The sequence below is a fragment of the Salmo trutta genome, chromosome 21 (genome assembly GCF_901001165.1).
Source record: "Salmo trutta chromosome 21, fSalTru1.1, whole genome shotgun sequence".
Lineage (NCBI taxonomy): Eukaryota > Metazoa > Chordata > Actinopteri > Salmoniformes > Salmonidae > Salmo > Salmo trutta.
This window is the reverse complement of record NC_042977.1, coordinates 7694586-7716181: the sequence shown is the minus strand read 5'-3', so window position 1 is coordinate 7716181 and position 21596 is coordinate 7694586. Positions and strand designations below refer to the sequence as shown.

Here is a 21596-nt window from a genome sequence, read left to right as displayed (position 1 = left end):
TGTGTGTGTGTGTGTGTGTGTGTGTGTATGCGTGAGTGTATGACTGGGTCATGAACAGAAGGGTTGAGCAGACACACAGACCATTACAGATAGAGACACAATATAGCTAGCTTAGCCGTAAACACTGCATTTGTTCAACCAATGGGAGAAAAAGGATGGCTATGATTATTCTACCAGATGTGTACCTGGAACACACACAGCATGAATTGAGTATACACACAGAGGGCACATTAGCCTGGTGGTGTGCTTTAAATTCAGACTACAATACAAAGCACTAGACTTGGAGAGATATGAAAAGACAGTCATTTGTTTAATCAGTAGACTTGAAATACCTCGCCCACAATCAAAATAATGACTAATAAATAATACACTGACTCCTTTCAGGTACACCCACAAGAACAGGACCTGAAAGACACACAGACACATACTTCCTGGCATGTCATAATGCAGGCTACATATTCTACCAATAAATAGCTAGACAGCAATGCTGTTAGAAAACAAGTGACCATCATTATATGAAAGGTGTGGGTGTGAAGGGAACTACCTCCTCGTCATCGCTGGACAGTCGCTGGTACTCGGCCGTCTCTCCCATGTTGAGGTCAAATGCCGCCTGTCTGACGGTCAGTCTGTCTGTCGCTCTCCAATTGCCTCAACCTACCCCTCCAGTATGTGTTTACGTCAACCGATATAGATATTCCTGTTTGTAGTACAGTAGCAGTGTAGGGATACTAGGGAATAGGGATGTCTCTTTAGTTAGCTGTACACCTGGTCCGCCTTGGTTTGAGACACATTCACCAATCCAGTGTGTGTTCTTGTGAACAACAGATGAGGCTATTCCTCTTAGCAGCGGATGGTCAAAGATATTCCCTTCTTCCTTTCTGTAGACAGAGGCCAATTCCTGGTTCTCAGTCAAAAGGGGATGTTGTGGTCAGACAGTCATAACGAGTGACCAAGTTCTTTGGTTAGGTACATTTAGAAGGATAAGAACAAGATAGGAGTGTCCTCTTCACAATGGACATAGGCCATTCCTCTGGGAATGCATTGGCTGGTTGGCAGGTTGAGTCAGGTTCTGTGGAGGGGTTTCCTATATGCGAATGCAGCAGGATTCAGCTCTTTTGTTGATTTGCGTTGAAGGTAGCCTTTTAGAGAGTAGGTGTCAAAGGGTGACGGATCCCTGTTTATTTCTGTCTCGCCTAGTGGTAATGACCTTCCAGTCCTGCTCTCTCGCTCCCTCTCCCTTGCACTCCTCCTCCCTCATCCCTCTATCCCAGGCTGTCACCGTCTCTTTCTCTCACACGCCGCTCCTTCCTTCGTCCTGCCTCAGTGCTGATGCATGCTGCACTCGTTCAGCGATGCACCTCTCCCTCATATGATGGTGGCTTTGGAAAACAAGAGGATGTAGAATGAGTCTTTTACCCAAGGGCTGTTTTTTATTTCACTCGTTTTTTCCTCCATCCTTCTTCCCTTGTTTTTGAACAGCTGTCCACTCTGACCAGCAACTTAGCACACACAGAGAGAGAGAGACAGAGAGAGAGAGGCAGAGAGAGAGAGAGAGAGAGAGAGGGAGACAGAGAGAATCTGGGTGTGATTTCTGATGCCGTTTTCAACGAACTCCCTGAATGCTCCGTTGAAGCCGACAGTTAATCCCTTGTTATTATATATTTTTCTATTTCCTTCCCAATCCTTTTTTTTCCCCCCTCACAATTTTTTGGGGGTCCCAGCTGGTCGGTGATTTGGTGAGTGGTCGCCTCCCCACCGCCACGGCCATAACAGAACCCCCCCCTTCCTGGTCATCGTCACGGTGATCTCCAGTCAGCGGTGGTCCTGAGAGCAGCAGCCAATGCGGTGGCAGGAGGTCGACGGGGGCGGTGGCAGGCACTGATGAGGAGCACTAATCCTCCCCGGAGAGGGAGAAAAACACAGCCACGATGGGCGGTGTGTGTGTGTGTGCGTAGAAAGCACCTCTCCACTATGGGAGGGGAGGGAGAGGACATCTGGAGGCTAGCTGAGCAGACATCTGGATGAAGGGGGGAGTAGAGAGAACGAACGAAAAACTATGAGAACAAGAAGCAGAAACAGCTTCTGCGCACCTACTAATTCTCTCTCCGCAGTCTAAATTTGACAGTAGAGTCATGGTCTCGATGGCACTGACAAAGGCATTAGCACTGCGGTTGTTGATCGTCTCTCTTTCCCCCCTCTCTATGTTTGGCCGGTCCAGTCCAGTCCTGTTCCTGTCCTGGGGCCTGCTATTCGCAGCCTGCTGAGCAGGCTTAATGCTCTCATCCCCTCTCCAGCTCCGTTGCTAAATCTGTACCCTCCTGGTCCTGCACAGCGAGCAAATACTATACACACACACACGGAGATAGACACAAACATAATGTACAGACATCGTCACCTACATAGTTGTGTCCTCTGCTCCTGTTACTTTTCTGGGCGCTGCAATTAATCAAGATATTGTGCAAATGAAGATGATCATTGATTTCCCTCCCATTTAATGGTGCTTGAAGCTTTGTATGTCTAAGAAAATATTTAGGAGAAACTATTGCAAACAACTCACACTACACACAGTTTTACAGACTTGGGACTAGAGGAATGCCCCATTCCAACCCCTATCCCCTTCATGTAGGTTAGGATTGGGGTAGGGTCCAGGGGTCGATTAAGAATTTATTACAATTTCTTTAAATAACAAACAATACTTTCTTCTACAAGTTGTTTGGCAAGGTTAAGATAGAAGGTCCAATCAGTTCCAGAATTAAGTCCAAAAACACACAGATAAGAACGATAACCTGCCGACTCTTCACCCACGCTCCCTCCTCTCCTTCTCTTTCCCTCTCCCGAACGAGAGGCTTTGTTGTCCTGTCCTTGCAATGTGCTGTTGTGGGCTCTCCCACCCCCTCTTGCAGCTCAATCTGTAATCACACATTTTCAGTGGGCTTAAACCTCCCTGCCTTACTTGACTTCTATCTCATCCTCACTTCCACTCTCACGGAACATGTGGTTGTTCAATCCCTCTCTCCATCCTCCCTTATTCTTCCTCTATTGAAGCAGTGGCCTCCATAGAGCTGTAATTCATAGATAAGCTGCTGTTCCTCTCCCCTCTCTTTCAGTCTATCCTCATCTACTCATTTTGATATAGGTGGATATCCCATGCTGATGCGTTTCTATAGAGTGAGATTTGTTACTTTATTCTGTAATTATGTCTACCACAATCTGTGTGTATATTCAACATAACACAAATAAAACTATGATCTATAAATATAGCAAAACATTTAGTAAATAAAACCATAATGTGTAAATGTAGAAATATTTCACAAATATTCACCATAAATCACAAATAAATTCATGAACTGTAAATATATTCAACATAGCTCACAAATAAAAACTACAATTTTAACAAATGTAAAATAATTTGAGCAAATGTTTAGACATATCTAACATTTTAAAACTGTGGAATGTGCATTTCCGCATTGAAAAAGTGCTTGTGGATCTGTATTCTGAGAGTCTTTCTGGGGAAGTCTAAGAGCTTTGCATACCTGGATTGTACAATATTTGCAGATTATTCTTTTAAAAATTCTTCAAACTCGTTCAAGTTGGTTGTTGATCATTGCTAGACAGCCATTTTTTATGTCTTGCCATCGATTTTCAAGACGATTTAAGTCTAAACTGTAACTAGGCCACTCAGGAACATTCCATGTCATCTTGGTAAGCAACTCCAGAGTATATTTGGCCTTGTGTTTTAGTTTATTGTCCTGCTGAAAAGTTACTGTCTCCCAGTGTCTGTTGGAAAGCAGACAACCAGATTTTTCCTCTAGGATTTTGCCTGTGCTTAGCTCTATTCTGTTTCCTCTTGTCCAAAAACAAAACTATAGGACTTGCTGATGACAAGCATACCCATAACATGATGCAGCCACCACCATCCATGAAAATATGAAGAGAGGTACTCAGTGATGTGTTGGATTTGACCCAAACATAATGCTTTGTATTCAGAACATAGTTAATTTCTTTGCCACATTTTTTGCAGTTTTACTTTAGTGCCTTATTGCAAACAGGATGAATGTTTTGGAATAATCTGTACAGGACTCCTTTTCACTCTGTCATTTAGGGTAGTATTGTGGAGTAACTACAATGTTGTTCATCCTCAATTCTCCTATCGCAGCCATTAAACTCGGTAACTGTTTTAAAGTCCCCATTGGCCTCATGGTGAAATCCTTGAGCAGTTTCCTAACTCTCCAGCAACTGAGTTCGGATGGACGCCTGTATCTTTGTAGTGATTGGGTGTATTGATACACCATCCAAAGGGTAATTAAGAACTTCACCATGCTCAAAGGAATATTCAATGTCTACTGTTTTTATTTTTACCCATCTACCAATAGGTGCCCTTCTTTGTGAGGCATTGGAAAACCTCCCAGGTCTTTGTGGTTGAATCTGTGTTTGAAATACTGCTCGACTGAGGGACCATACAGATAATTGAGTGGGGTACAGAGCTGAGGTAATCATTCAAAAATCCTGTTAAACACCATTATTGTACACAGTAAGTCCATGCAACTTATGTGACTTGTTCAGCAAATTTTTACTACTGAAAGGATTTAGGCTTGCCATAACAAAGGGACTGAATATTTATTGACTCAAACTTAAGTTTTTCATTTATACATTTGTAAAGAAAAATCTTTAAAAAAACAATTCCACTGTGTATGTAGGCCAGTGAAACAAAATCAAAATTTAATCCATCTGAAATTCAGGCTGTAACAACAAAATGTGAAAAAAGTAAAAGGGTGTAAAAAGGCACTGTAGGCCTATTCCTGATCTGACACATCTGCATGTCACATTCAGCATTCAAATGTTTGTAAAATGGCTTGTGCAATATCCTTTTTTTGTGACAAAGAATATCCTAACAAATTACACTCGTTGTCAAATGAGCAGTTGAAAATGATGTTTTACCGGAAAGTAGCCTAAGCTACCACCGGAGACACAACTGTCATCTGGCTGTAGGTAGGCTACATGCTCATCAGGGCTTACATTACATTTTATTTTGATTGTTCAGGTTCACTATCAGATATAGTTTTGGTAGTTTTGCTTGAAAAAAAACAGAAGAATATGGTAATTTTTCCATATACAGGATAAAGTTGATCATTTCATAATGAAGACAGCGATCACTTTAGCTACCTGCCCTGCATGGTCGAAGCGGGAGAAGAGAAGCTCACTCCCAATCCGTCAAAACTTGCAAACGGTCTAAATTATTTGATTATGACACCAGGGTGAAATCCAAAAGTTGTGCTATATATTAATATTGAACACAAAAATGACAAATTAATTAGTGGGTGAATAGAGATCCACAAGCACTTTTTGAATGCACAAATACACATTCCACAGTTGTTAATGTCAGGGATTTCTAAACATTTACTCACAAATCATTCTACATTTAGTTGAATATACACTCACTACAAAAATATGTGGACACCTGCTCGTTGGTGTCCACAATGGTGTCCACAATGTTGGTACCCTTTGCTGGTATAACAGCCACCACTCTTCTGCGAAGGCTTTCCACTAGATGTTGGAACATTGCTGCAGGGACTTGCCTCCATTTAGCCACAAGAGCATTAGTGAGGCCAGGCACTGATATTGGGCGAGTGAGGCCTGGCTCGCAGTCGGCGTTCCAATTAATCTCAAAAGGTGTTCGATGGGGTTGAGGTCTGGGCTCTGTGCAGGCCGACAAACCCTTTCTGTGTGGACCTCGCTGCACGCGAGGTGTCCATTGTCATGCTGAAACAGGAAAGGGCCTTCCACAAACTGTTGCCACAAAGTTGGAAGCAGAGTTGTCTATATGATGTCATTGTGTACTGTAGTGTTAAGATAGTTCCAGTGAAGGACAAAGGGACCTAGCCCAAACCATGAAAAAACAGCCCCAAACCAGTATTTCTCCTCCTCCAAACTTTCCACTTGGCACTATGCATTGGGGCAGGTAGCGTTCTCCTGGCATCTGCCAAACACAATTTGTCCGTCGGACTGCGATGGTAAAGCGTGATTCATCACTCCAGAGAACACGTTTCAACTGCTTCAGAGTCCAAAGGCGGCCAGCTTTACACCACTCCAGCCGATGCTTGGCATTGCGCATGGTGATCTTAGGCTTGCGTGTGGCTGCTTGGCCATGGAAACCCATTACATGACGCTCCCAAGGAACAGTTATTGTGCTGACCTTGCTTCCAGAAACAGTTTGTAACTCGGTAATGAGTGTTGCAATCAAGGACAGACGGTTTTTACGCGCCACACGCTTCAGCACTCGGCGGTCCCGTTCTGTGATCTTGTGTGGCCTACCACTTCGCGGCTGAGCCATTGTTGCTCCTAGATGTTTCCACTTCACAATAACAGCACTTAGTTGACCGGGGCAGCTCTAGCATTGCAGAAACTTTACGAACTGACTTGTTGGAAAGGTGGCATCCTCAGCCCCGTTAAAAGTCACTGAGCTCGTCAGTAAGGCCAGTCTACTGCCATTGTTTGTCTATGGAGATTACATGCCTGTGTGCTCAATTTTATACACCTGTCAGCAACGGGTATGGCTGAAATCGCCAAATCCAGTAATTTAAAGAGGTGTCCACATACTTTTGGATAGTGTATTTGAAGATCATGAGTTAATTTGTGACTTAAGGTGAATATAGGTGAAATATTTTTACATATTTACAGATTATGTTTTTATTTATAAAATATTTGTATATATTCACAGATCATAGTTATATTTGTGACTTATGTCGAATACACACAGAGATTGTGGTAGACATACAGAATAAAGAAACAAATCTCACTCCATGTGTCTTCCTCAACTCACATTCAATCTGTTATTGCTCTCTCTCTCTTCCGACACATTTTTTTACTCAGTCTCTCACAAAACAAACACACACACACCCCAGATGGCTGCAGAATCAACAGCAATGTCATTAAACACCCCACCCCCCCAGATCTCTTTACCCTCATTCTCACATCAGCACCAGCACTTATCCCTCCAGGAAGCATACAATACTGAGACAAAAACATAGTGGGGGAGAGAATAAGAGAGAGAAAGGGAGGTAAAAGTGGAGGAGAGCGCGAGATACCGAGAAAAAAAAAAAGAGCGTGGGAGAGCATAAGGAAGTGGGGAGGCATGCGTGGGCCAAGGCCGGACCAGGCTGAGCTGAGCCGTGCTGGGTCACTGCCTCACTGATTAAGTTAACACGCTCCATTAATGGCCAAATCAGGTTTAGGATGTGGGGGGGGGGGCTTTCTGGTTCCATTTGCCCGCCATTTTGTCTCAAGGTAGACATTTAGCCGAGGCCTGTTAAACATGTAGGCTTACGCCTTTTATTTCCCTGTAATAGAAAGTGCCGCAGACAGGCTGGGGGTGTACGCTACCAATTGTATCATTCCGAACTCCGACATCACAGCCCATTTTGGCGGGAGCCACCCTTCATGAAGCCATGGCTCCCAGTCCCACCAGTCTCTTTACGACAGTTAATGGGTAGACCGCAGGCACTCCTGAGGTAAGCTTTAAATCAGCACTGCATGATATCCCCGTGGTCTACTCTCAAAGCTCAGGGCTCATACAGTGGAAATCTAAAATCAGGGACTTGACTAAGTATGCTGCAGTAAGCTGACCATTTCGCATGCAGGAAAGTATGTCACCGCCAGAATTTGTTTTACATACATACATACATACATACATACTTGATGCTAGCAGGTGGTGCATCGTTATACTTGGCAGTTTGAGATGACATTTAGGGAAACACGGTTAGGGTGTGAGGGAAGTTCCTGAGGAGCCCCAAGAAGAATCAAAAGTCCTATCATCCTTTGGAGATCGTATCAGCTCTGTCCAGACCAATTCAATTCATACACACCCATGTACACTCACAACTCTGCTATGACAATTAGCCTACATCATCTCTTAACAATGAAATAGCCAGAGCGATCACAGTTGGGTGTATAAAGTAAAACACTTCTTTGGAACCATAGGACTCATCGCAGCATTAATAGAATAGACACTTGAGCTTCATTAAAGTCATGCGGTAGAGTCTGTCAAGCACAGTTAGTGACTGTGTGGCGTCTCATAGGTCAGGAAGACGGCCAATATGCTGGTCGCCATGAGATGAACAGCGGTACAGAATCCGAGATGATCACCCGCAGGCATCTGGGGAACTGTGTGAGTTTGGGAAACCGTGACCCAGATCTTATAGATGGTGAGCACTATCCCATTTCCCTCGGAACTAACGTCTAGCCTTTAGGAGAGCATGTTAATGCAGACCAGCATTATTATCACGCTAGTGCACACCAGGAATACAGGAAGAGCCATTCAAGAACAATAGATCTACACCATTACAGTAACCACTGATCAGTGGCGACAAGTTAACTGCAAATTCGATGTGTGTGCGTGTGCCACCTTTTCCAGTGTACGATCAACTGCTGTTGACTTAGTGGATGACTTCATTCTTGAGGGCAAAACCTCCAGACATGCTACTGTATGAATCCCATTTTAAAGAGTAGGAGGTAATGATTGCAATACTGTCCTACTAATGTTAGATTTCCTGATTAAAGAAATTGAACTTCAAAAATTATACTGTCAAGGTGTTATACTTATGTGACCCACTGGATAGCAATATGGCGATAGTCCCAAGTCCTTTTGATTGAGGAAACATTATGGCTACAGTAAGACAGCCTTGAATTCTAAACTATATAGATTACGATGACAGGTGGATGTATAACATCCAAGAATGTAGGCCTAATATTTCTGAAAAAAAATTATACTTTATCAAAACAAATAATGACTGGTCATATATGACAGTTGATATTGTGAGCTTGGGGTAAAGATTGTTGATTTCTACTGCAGAGAATTGTTTAGCTGGGTAGCTTTTCCATTTGATTACTGCTTTAGGCTAAAAGCTATAGCTTGCCAGTGGCAGGTCACTGGTAAAGCCAGACTCCCAGGCCATGTGCTAGCGGTCATATCTGAAAACAAATGTCCTTTTCTCCTCTTATATCCCCAGTATGTGTTGCAAAGCGGGAGAGACCAAAAGACAAGATAAATATATTAAGACTTGTTTCTCTGTAAGATCAAGAACAGGGGGTGATGTAGAAGCTTTGCAACAACTGAAAACGTCATTGGTGCCTTAACTTATTTTGAGGAAATAGTGTGTCAGTAGAAGCTACACAGCAAACCATCTAGGTGCTAGTTCTGTATAACAAGGATCCATTCAAATATCAGGCCTATGCGCTAACTCCGTGGTCACCAGTCGATCTCCAAGGCATTCCTAGTTGATCATTTGTGTAAAAAAAAAAAACAACGATCATTTTTTGTATTCGTTTCGCGCTGTTGGCGGTAGGTGCACTTGATTCAGCAGCCCTGGCGCCGGGGAGGCAAACTGTTCCCATTTTGAACCACTTCATGTGTGTGATGATAGAACTCCGCCTACCCAGCAGGCCCAGAGAGCAAATCAAGTGCACCTATAAGCCTACCTCTGGCCAATCAGGTAGCTCAGATCACCATGTCTGCACAGTTTCCTTCAAGCTGTAGACTGTAAAAAGAAGCCTCGAAGTTCAAATGCACAGCAAAGTTGATACTGTGAGATTTCAAAATGTTTAAAACCATGACTAGAGAGACTCAATGAATACAGCAAAGAGCTACTGTTTGTGTAAGTTCATGTTTAAGTTGTTATTCAGCACTGTCAACACTTTGTTCAACACCTTTGTAAGCCATAAAATGTGCTTTCTTCCTACTTCCACACGCTGCAACCAGCACTGCAGTTGCAATGAAGGAGTATAGCAAAGTGTTCCGATAAGCTTGCGTTTTTATTAGTGTTTCTATTTTTTAATATTGAGGAATATTTCACTTTTTCTGGTGATAGGAGTAACATGAATTGGTGCATGAGGCAGAAATAATTCAGTGCAACTTTAGTTTCGCCATCAGCTGGAAGACTGTGTCCCCTTTTCTCAGCGGAAGGAAGAAGGGCGGAGGGATGGTCAGAGGAAGCCACTATGCTGCCCCCTTCCCCTCAGACTGACCATCAGATGCAGTACATCAGTCCAGTTAAAAAAAAAAAATGTTTTACATTTATTATGCTCACTTTGCTGTGCTCACAAGTAATACAACAAATGATCTATTACCAGGGTGATCATATATACTACATTTTTTAAAATATAATTTCCAAATGGTCTGAGAAGAACAACATTGGCAGGGCAATTCAAGCATAGCCAATATGCAGTGATAATGCAATGGGCCTGTAGCCTACTTCACAAACCTAATTGCTACAGAAATGTTTTTAACATTAGGTTTACATTTTTTAAGTCATGCTTTAGCATTTTGACTCAGTGATCTTGACTCAGAAAAGGTTGGTTACCACTAGTGTAACTGTACTGAGCAGATCGAGTGCATTTCAAAGCATTTCAAGGTTCAATTAATTAAAACCCTGCCCCCAAAAAAGTATAAAAAAACATCAACATTTTTGCTACAAAGATCTATGATTTTGTATCCTAGAAGCACTTCCCTTTTCTTTCTACTAGCTTTTAAGGAATTGTTTAATGTTATCAGTGTGTTTCTATTATTGTAGCATTCTAAATGCCCTAACCAGAACTTGTTAAAATGCAAAAGCTGAGGTTAGGGTAGAAACCTACAGGTAAGTGCAACCAGCAGAAGTTATAGGGGAAAAATACCCACAGTGCAGTGATGGTACAAACCACCTGGCCCAGTCATCAGTGCAGAAGAGTTCTGTGAACTATGGTTCCTCCCTCATTTACCCTCTGAGGGCTACTGGGTTTCGTGGAGAGCTGCCTGTCTAATACTGAACGCAGCACTTGGCTGGACAGTCACCAGATCCAGATCCAAACACAACAAAGCCCTTTCATCATTCCTTTTCCTAGAAAAGCTTTTCCGCTTTGCAACAAAAGGAGGATGGGCTTCGGCATGGTGACGGTGAGAAAATCCCCAGGAAATAGAAATGCATGTTCATGAGAGTCAGTGTGTGCATGTGTGATTGCGTATGCGAGCAACCGGCAATTCCGTACCATATAGGCCTAATCCTTGTTCGCTTGCACCTTTCTAGGAAAGTGGGGTGACATGTTATGTTTAGAGGTCTTTCCAGGGCTCTGGGTGGACGTGAGGGGAGCAGTGATAGGATTAGGGGGACAGGAGAGAGCGGGAGGCCAGGGCCCAGGCAGGACTCAAGGTCACATTCTGAGGTATGGCCCAGTTGAACCTTTATTTAACCAGGCAAGTCAGTTAATTAAGAACAAATGTTTATTTACAATGACGGCCTACCAAAAGGCCTCCTGCTGGGATTAAAACTAAAAACTAAAATAAATATATAGGACAACACACGCATCACGACAAGAGAGACACCACAACACTACATAAAGAGAGACCTAATACAACAACATAGCATGGCAGCAACACATGACAACACAACATGGCAGCAGCAACACATGACAACAACATGGCAGCAGCACATGGCAGCAGCACAAAGCATGGTACAAACACTATTGGAAACAGACAACAGCACAAAGGGCAAGAAGGTAGAGACAACAATACATCACACAAAGCAGCCACAACTGTCAGTAAGAGTGTCCATGATTGTCTTTGAATGAAGAGATAAAATGGTCAAGTTTGAGTGTTTTTTGCAGCTCGTTCCAGTCGCTAGCTGCAGCAAATTGAAAAGAAGAGCGACACAGGGATGTGTGTGCTTTGGGGACCTTTAACAGAATGTGACTGGCAGAACGGGTGTTGTATGTGGAGGATGAGGGCTGCAGTAGGTATCTCAGATTAGGGGGGAGTGAGGCCTAAGAGGGTTTTATAAATAAGCATCAACCAGTGGGTCGTGCGATGGGTACACAGAGATTACCAGTTTACAAAGTGCAGTGATGTGTCCTATAAGGAGCATTGGTGGCAAATCAGAAGGCCGAATGGTAAATAACATCTAGCCGCTTGAGAGCACGCTTACCTGCTGATCTATATATTACGTCTAAGTAGTCTAGCATGGGCAGGATGGTCATCTGAATCAGGGTTAGTTTGGCAGCTGGGGTGATAGAGGAGCGATTACAATACAGGAAACCAAGTCTAGATGTATCCTTAGCCTGCAGCTTTAACATTTGCTGAGAGAAGGACAGTGTACCGTCTAACCATACTCCCAGGTACTTGTATGAGGCGACAACCTCAAGCTCTAAACCCTCAGAGGTAGTAATAACACCTGTGGGGAGAGGGGCATTCTTCTTACCAAACCAGGAGCTATAAGCTGCCAGCCAGCTATGTGGCCTATCCCTGCACAGAGCAAGGAGCTTAGTGAGGAGGAAGAGAACAGTTTCAAAGCCAGTTCAGAGTCAGGTCATAACACCAACCCAAAAAACTGGTGCTTCCAAATAATCATTGCCTCAGTTCTCCAGTCTATCATCGACATCCCATAAAAAAAACATTATCAAAAATAACTAAAATGCTAATAGGCTAGTAGGCCTGTTCGTATGAAACGAATTAGAGGGCTGATAGCTGCATCTGGATTGAGTTTCTTTTAACAGCCTCACCAGTATAAATCCACTTTTTAGAGCTGAAAGACAATGTCCAGAACTTTCCATATTTAAGTAAATAAGTACTCATTTTAGTGAAAGTATGACATACAGTGCATTCCGAAAGTTCAGACCTCTTGACATTTCCACATTTTGTTATGTTGCAGCCTTATTCTAAAATTGACAAAATTGTTTGTTTTTAATCAAACTACACACAATACCCCATAATGAAAAAACAAAAACAGGTATAGAAATTGTTTTATAATTTTTTTTTTAAATAAACAAATTTACATAAGTATTCAGACCCTTTACTCAGTACTTTGTTAAAACACCTTTGGCAGCGATTACAGCCTCGTGTATTCTTGGGTATGATGCTACAAGCTTGGCACACCTGTGTTTGGAGAGTTTCTCCCAATCCTCTCTGCAGATCCTCTCAAGCTCTGTCAGGTTGGATGGGGAGCATCGCTGCACAGCTATTTTCAGGTCTCTCCAGAGATGTTTGATCAGGTTCAAGTCCAGGCTCTGGCTGGGTCACTCAAAGACATTCAGAGACTTGTTCCGAAGCCACTCCCACAGCATGATGCTGCCACCACCGTGCATCCTCTAGGGATGGTGTCAGGTTTCCTCCAGACGTGACACTTGGCATTCAGGACAAAAAGTTCAATCTTGGTTTCATTAGACCAGAGAACCTTGTTTCTCATGGTCTGAGAGTCCTTTAAGTGCCTTTTGACAAACTCCAAGCAGGCCTTCATGTGCCTTTTACTAAGGAGTGGCTTCCATCTGGCCACTATCATAAAGGCCTGATTGGTGGAGTGCTGCAAAAATGGTTGTCCTTCTGGAAGGTTTTACCATCTCCACAAAGAAACTCTGGAGCTCTGTCAGAGTGACCATTGGGTTCTTGGTCACCTCCGTGACCAAGGCCCTTCTCCCCTTTTGCTTAGTTGAGTGGGAGGCCCCGGTGCACCTCTTTCTATTCTGGTTAGAGACAGTTTGCACTGTTCTGTGAAGGGAGTAGCACACAGCATTGTACAAAATCTTCCATTTCTTATCAATTTCTCGCATGGAATAGCCTTAATTTCTCAGACTGACGAGTTTCAGAAGAAAATACTTTGTTTCTGGCCATTTTGAGCCTGTAATCGAACCCACAAATGCTGATGCTCCGGATACTCAACTAGTCTAAAGAATGCCAGTTTTATTGCTTCTTTAATCAGGACAACAGTTTTCAGCTGTGCTAACATAATCGCAAAAGGGTTTTCTAATGATCAATTAGCCTTTTAAAATTATAAACTTGGATTAGCTAACACAACGTGCCATTGGAACACAGGAGTGTTGGTTGCTGACAATGGGCCTCTGTTTAATGGATTATCTACATAGGCATACAATCTGCCGTTTCCAGCTACAATAGTCATTTACAACATTAACAATGTCTATAGTGTATTTCTGATCAATTTGATGTTATTTTAAGACAAGAAAATGTGCTTTTCTTTCAAAAACAAGGACATTTCTAAGTGACCCCAAACTTTTGAATGATAGTGTATGTTATTTTAAAGATAAAGAGGGGGGGTGCAACTCAATATTAGGAAGGTGTTCTTAATGTTTTGTACACTCAGTGTATATAATGACAATTTTATAAAATGGTATAATTGTGTGATATGATTGCATTTTGCAAACCTGCTCCATCGTCACCCCAAGATGAATGGTTTTGACCACTAAAGTTTTGCTTCACTACAGGCTCCACTGCTTTGATTGGTGTAACAACATTAGCTAGAAACCATGAGTTTCTATCCATATAATGAAAAGGCACCTGCAAAAGTAAATTCAAGAAACTTAGTTACATGCATGCATGAGCAAAGTCATTGTAGCCTATAATTTAACTTATCCTGCGAGAACCATGAACACGAACCTGACTTGGCTTTGCTGTACGACAGCCGAAGACTGCCAGCAGCCAACGAAACTTTGCACCTTGTCCATTACAATGTAGAAACACGCATTTCAGCCATCTTTCAATACTTACCAATATTACCGGAGCTTCCTCTTATTCTTCCTAACTATTTAATGGCAGATTCGCAGCCGCAAGCTATGGAAAATGCCAAAACTTGAGATAACAATAGATGGTGAAGTCAAAGATTTTGTGGTGACGTTTTCCATCTGTGGTGACTTTTTCCCTAAATCAATGCTTATAACAAATCTAGTTCTAGTACCAGCCATAGAGCCTGCTGGCTAATCTTTTGAATATGGTATAGTTAAAAAAAATCCAGCAAGAATAGATAACATTAGCTAGCTAGATAAGGTTAACAAGATAGCTAGCTAGCGGTCAGTGCACTATGTGTTGATGTTCATCAAGTCCACGTGGAAATACCCACACTCATGAATATGTTTAAGTAGCCTTTGTCATTCCTTGGAGGTGGAACCTAAACATGCATTTCATCTCACTTTACGCTGAAGGAATTAAAAGAAAAATAGCTTTGACTGAGTTGGAACTTGTTTTGTTCCATAGGCTATTACATGAAAATGACAAAGATAGGGGCCCAAAAATCCCCCAGAGATTGGCATGATTACCCGAGCAAATGTCCCAAAGCTGCTGGGCTTTGATGGCATCTCATGGATTCAGTTTCTCTAGCAGCTAAAAACTGCTGCACGGGCGCACACACAGCATCAAGCACAGCTTGACCTTCAGCCTGATACATTTGTGTGGCTTATTCTTCTGCCACCACTGTCCCTCCAGCTCATCTCCTCAGTCCCACCCCTTACCATACCATCACATCAACAACAAATAACCTACGTTAAAACCTGTTGGGGCTAGGGGGCAGTATTTGCACGGCCGGATAAAAAACGTACCCAATTTAATCTGGTTACTACTCCTGCCCAGTAACTAGAATATGCATAGATTTGGATAGAAAGCACTCTAAAGTTTCTAAAACTGTTTGAATGGTGTCTGTGAGTATAACAGAACTCATATGGCAGGCCAAAACCTGAGAAGATTCCATGCAGGAAGTGGAAATCTGATTTGTGGAATCACCTTCAACACTTTGCCTATGAAACACACCGTGAGTTAGGATTCATTCCTAAGGCTTCCACTAGATGTCAACAGTCTTTACAAAGTGGTTTGAGTCTTCTCCGGTAGAAACTGACCGAACGAGAGGCCTGGAAAGTTGGTAATAGGGGGAGGGCCATTACTACTATGACGCGGGCGCGCGTGGGTACCCTCTCATTCCGAAACGTTTAGTAAGACAATGCAATCGTCCGCCTTGAATATTATTGAAGCTCTGATTGAAAAAAGGCCCTAAAGATTTATGTTATACAACGTTTGACATGTTTGAACGAACGTAAATATATTTTTTGGCACATTCGTGACGACAAGTCCCGTGCGCCTCGTACATTATGAGTAGCCTTCGGAACGCGCTAACAAGAAGGAGCTATTGGGACATAAATTATTAACTTTTTTGAACAAAACTACATTTGTTGTGGACCTGGGATTCCTGGAAGTGCCTTCTGATGAAGATAATCAAAGGTAAGGGAATATTTACAATAGTATATTTGATTTTAGATGGTTCCAAGATGGCGCTAACCTGTATCGCCTAGCCTATTTTTCTGAGCATAACACCTCGTTTATTGCAAAGTGTGATTTCCCAGTAAAGTTCTTTTTAAATCTGGCAATGCGATTGCATTCACGAGATGTTAATCTATTATTCTTTGAATGACAATATTAGATTTGACCAATGTTTTCGAATAGTAATTTTGTAAATTGTAGCGCTGATTCCCTGGAAGCATTTGAGGGAAAATGTTTTCAGAACACCACGCGCCGATGTAAAATGCTGTTTTTATATATAAATATGAACTTTATCGAACAAAAGAATGCATGTATTGTGTAACATGATGTCCTAGGAGTGTCATCTGATGAAGATTGTCAAAGGTTAGTGCATAATTTTAGCTGGTTTTCTGCTTTTGGTGACGCCTGTCTTTGCAATTGAAAATAGCTGTGTGTAATGTTTTGTCAATGTACTGTCCTAACAATCTAACTTTATGCTTTTGCCGTAAAGCCTCTTTGAAATCGGACAACGTGGTTGGATTAAGGAGGTGTTTATCTTTCAAATGGTGTAAAATAGTTGATTGTTTGAGAAATTGAAATTATTAGATTTTTGCTATCTTGTCAAGCAATCCCGTTACCGGGATGAGAACGGGAAGGGGTCCCATAGAGGTTAACGGAAGTGGCTGCCCATATTGAGGTTGAATTCAGTAGGACGCACCATCACTTGTGACTTGTCTTTCTGGGATAAGTCTACTTTCAAAATTGAATAACAATAATTCTACAGGGAAAAAACCTGCTTTTTGCTTTTAGACATGTAGGCAGGTGGAGGTGGTGGATTAGGGCAATATTTTCTCAGACTCATGCACTCTATGACCTGGGGGAGGTAAGTAAGTAATATAATGCTCTAGATTCACAATAGATTAAAGCTCTTCTAATAAGAACAAGGTTTGAAACAGGGCAACGTTCAGTAGAGTACAACGTTGTGGAGTTTTCAGATATATAGATATTATGTAGAGAACTGACATGTATTTATTTTATTTAACCTTTAACTAAGCAAGTCAGTTAAGAATAAATTCTTATTTACAATGACTGCCTACACCGGCCAAACCCAGACGGTTGTGATACAGCCTGGATTCGAACCAGGGACTGCAGTGACACCTCTTGCACTGAGATGCAGTGACTTAGACCGCTGCGCCACCCAGGAGCCCTAAAGGTGTGCCAAGCTTGTAACGTCATACCCAAGAAGACTCGAGGCTGCTTTGACATTATGGGGCAGTGTGTAGATTGATAATCCATTTTAGAATAAGGCTGTAACGTATCAAAATGTAGAAAAGGCAAGGGGTCTGAATACTTTCCCAATTCACTATCTAGCCTTATTTTACTTGTTGATCTATTTCAGATCTGTGCTGCTGAGTTGGATGAAAGACGGGAGACGATCAAAGGAAGCCATTTTGGACTATCAAGAACCAGCACCAGAAAGGCGCAAACATTTACCCGAGTGCCTCGTTGGCGTGTTGAAGTTCTTTCCACGTTAATAGTTCCCTGTCTGTAGAACTTTCCTGAGGCATTTGTTCTATTTATAGAGAATCGAGGCATCATTCGACTGCAAACTAGCTAACTAGTGTGTCCATTTTCCATCTCTCAACTCTGTTGTCCACTGACATACTCCTGATGTGCACAGTGCTCATATGGGATGAACTGAGAACAGGCACAGTACAGTGGCACACTGTTTTTCATGATAGGTTGGTTATGAGGACACGCGTAAGCATGCAAGTGTGGCGTATGTATGTGTGGGTGTTGCTGATGTGCTCTTTCAGAGATCGCATTGAATCACACCTGCGGTGAGTGGGCTAGACTACACTGCCAATCTGGTCAATGTGTTACCCACTCTTCCGGTGTTTTCCTGAGTGAAAGAATAAAAAGGAAGAGATAAGAGAAGCAGCACATAACAACAGCCTGATGAACCAGAGAGTGAGAGGGGGGAAAGAGAAGAAAGAAAATAGAAACTTTGAGAGGTGTGCCGAAGCAAGCAATGTACCCAAGACACAGAGATTGTGATACGGAAAGATGAAGACTCTAGAGGTGGCAACACATGGAGAGAGAGAGAGAGAGTCTAGAAGTAAGGGGCATCTTAGAGAGGAGAGAAAAAAAATTGATTACACGAGATTGAGATGAATGCAGTCTCCCACCTACTACAGGGCTGTCTGTGTTACTAGGACTCCTATTAACAAAGACAATCTAAGTGAGTGAGTCGTACGTACGCTTATCAGACGCTCCATCTCCAGCACGTCCTTGATATGTTTACGGTTGAAGTGAATCACGAGTGTATGGGCAAGGTTAGTAACTAGTGGTGTTACGGCCTTTGGATAGATAGTCTGACTGCATGCCAACGTGTGACAACTAGCTTGGAGCAGCTCAACCCTCCCAGGAGGTCCTGTAGAACACATGTCACTGTCCAACTGACAAGAACTGGATTGAAGCCTGCAGATTTTTCCTAAAGCATACTATAGCAGACAACACATGGTGTGTGTTTGCCCAGTTATTGGCAAAAGATTTGATCTGATTGGTGAAAAGACCAATCAGTGGAAAAGTATTAGAATTGAGCTGCCGGTGTGTGGGCAGAGTAGAGTAGAGTAGGATACATGAAAACATCTGTATATGTGTTGGGGTAATTTATCTCTTTAAGAACACCACACCACTGGGCCCCACACACTGTACTGAAAAACAAGTGGGCTATTATTCTTAACTGTATTTCATAGCAAAAATGTTTTTTGTTGAAAATGAAACCAATGCACCACAAACACATACAGTGCATAGGGGAGGAGGAACATTGAAAACGAGACACCACCAACCTATAACTGGAGAACGCAATGGCCTGCCCCGTTAAAAGGGCCATTTGAACACGCTTCCAGACACGTTAATGACATATCTGACATATATCCGGAATAGGCACACCGCATGTCCTTGACTGTGGTAAGGCGATAACTGTGTGTGCTTATGTGGGAGAGAGAGGAGAGAGTTGGTAGAGCATGGCACTTGCAACGGCAGGATAGTGGGTTCCATTCCCAGGACCACCCATATGTAAAATGTATGCATGCATGACTAAATCACTTTGGATAAAAGCATCTGCTAAAAATGGCATATTTTATTACAGCGAGAGTGTGTGAACAAAAACACTGAATATGAGCTCAAATGGGGAAGGATGAAGGGAGAGGCGTGTGCAGAAAGATAGCAAGAAGGAACAGAAAAGAAGAGAATTTAAGAGGAAAAATAGTGTGAGGGACAGAGAGCGAGTGGGTTGGTGGGTGATGGGGGAACGTGGCACCCAGATTAAAATAACACTCCCCCTGCCAAGTAAGGGCTCCTTCCTCTTACTTCTCTGCCGTCAGTCTGGGCCCCCCAGGCCCTCCCAACATTGAGAGACACTTCACAAGAAGCACACTCGCTGCTATTCTGGGCCGGCCTCACACTCCTCCGCCATTTACCCAAAGACTGTTGGTCTACCAGAGAAAAGAAGATATGAGCTGCTAAGTAGGGAGCATTCACTAATTTCCTGTACACACCTCTCAGGCAGTCCTCTTTAAACAGCAACAGTGAGCAGCAGACACCTGTTTGGGTGCATGGCTGGCCTGTATCTCGTCTGAGTGGGAGGAAGGAACAGAGGAGCTCTTGTGTAGCCAAGCAGGGCCTGACGGACTGACTCTTACCTCATCAGCTCAGCTGGCTCTGGAAACACCACTGTCACATGCAGACATTTCAGCCAAAGAGAGAAAAAAAACGCTGCTCTCAGATATGCTTCGCTTTTGCGTGGGCACACGCCTGTTTTCGCAGGAAATGGCCAACCAATCAACATCGCTTTGTCTGTTTGCGTGTGTAGGAGTATGTGGTTGGGTGGTTGTGTACACACAGTACAAAGTGCAATGTGTGTGTGCAACTTTGTTTTGGTCTTACTGCTACAAAACCAAAAAAGCCAAAACACCACCATGTACAAAAAAAATTGCTCCAGCAGTCTGTCAGAGAACACTGGACAACCTGTGACCCCGAATGACATCCTCCTTAGCTAACCCTATTAAAGTGAATAAATACCCTCCATTCAAAACAGGATCTCACTTGCACATTCCTTCCACCAAGCAAAGCAAGTCAGACTGATTTCATTTCCTGTCTGCATTGCTGAGATGCTTTGGACATAAGAATTTGGACTGGAAACGGAATGAGCACGGCTTTGACAGCGAGGGTGAATCTCAATGGGCATCTTTGCATCGTTCCTTTATCTGAATTTGCAGACCAAGAAAACTTAGCCCAGACTAGATTCAGACTACATTTGACAGAAGAACAACTTTCTTGCAACACACACACGTCCTAACTAACAAAGATTTGCACCAAGCGTTCATAATGTATACACTTACCTCCTAGGTGATGGTAGGCTGAAGGCCGAAAGTAGAAGTTATCCCTCCGTCTGTCTGTAGACCCTCTCTCTCTGGGGACGAGCCTACCCTCAGGGACAGTAGGGTGGGGGGGTAGGAAGGTCAGAGGTCACTCACGGACTGGATAGCGGCAGGCCCCGGTCCGTGGCGAGGCGCAGCCCCGGCTAAGAGTCCATTATGTCGCTGTGGGATGGTGCGGAAAGGTCAGCGGGTCACATGGTCTCGCACGTCCCCGTCCATGGGAAACCACCCACACCCAAGGAGTCTATTTCAGGAAACTGCCTGAGAGAAAAAAAGCACACCCTCAGAATCAATACCATTGCATAACAATTAATGCCAATATATGGTCATATTTACTGGAAGTTGTAATCAAGGTTGGTCCTACTTGACGAAGAACACTGTACAACATCGATGCTGTTTTAGTCCTACTATCAAATTTGGTAGCGTGGGTTGCGGAGACAGTGCAACATCTACACTTTCTTCCTCTCCCCATAATGACAAAGTGAAAACATGTTTTTGGAAATCTTTGCTAATGTATTGAAAATTGGAATTTATATAAGTTTATCTTTGGCAGCGATTACAGCTGTGAGTCTTTCTGGGTAAGTCCATAAGAAATTTCTACACCTGAATTCCTGGAGTTATTTTTGCACGATAATCTTTTTACCATTCTTCAAGTTCTGTCAAGCTGGTTGCTGATCATTGCTAGACAGCTATTTTCAAGTCTTGCCCTAGATTTCCATGCCGATTTATGTCAAAACTGCAAAAAGACAACTGAGGAAAATTCAATGTCGTCTTGGTAAGCAATTCCAGAGTATATTTTGGCTTTGTGTTTTAGGTTATTGTCCTGCTGAAAGGTGAAATTGTCTCTCCGTATCTTTTGGACAGCAGACTGATACAGGTTTTCCTCAAGGATTTTGCCTGTTTTACTATAGTGTCTTATTGCTCAACAGGATGCATGTTTTGGAATATTTTTATTCTGTATTCTGTTCACTGTGATTTAGTTTAGTATTGTGGAGCAACTACAATGTTGTTGATCCATTCTCAGTTTTCTCCCATCACAGCCATGAAACTCGGTTTGAAAGTCATGAAACGGTTTTAAAGTCACCATTGGCCTCATGGTGAAATCCCTGAGCTGT

General features: G+C 42.8%; 1 protein-coding gene across 4 annotated transcripts in view; it reads right to left on the bottom strand.

Annotated features, from left to right (window-relative positions):
• LOC115156591 (activated CDC42 kinase 1) overlaps positions 1-20739 on the bottom strand; it is a 123953-nt gene extending 103214 nt beyond the window's left edge. The window contains exon 1 of one of the 4 annotated variants that reach the window (XM_029704085.1): positions 20443-20739. Coding sequence is in view for 1 of the 4 variants with exons in the window: in XM_029704083.1 (XP_029559943.1) it covers positions 545-592 (48 nt within the window). In the remaining 3 variants the exon portion in view is untranslated. The other 3 variants (XM_029704086.1, XM_029704089.1, XM_029704083.1) reach the window with 3 other exon arrangements.
• Positions 20740-21596: the final 857 nt, after the last annotated feature.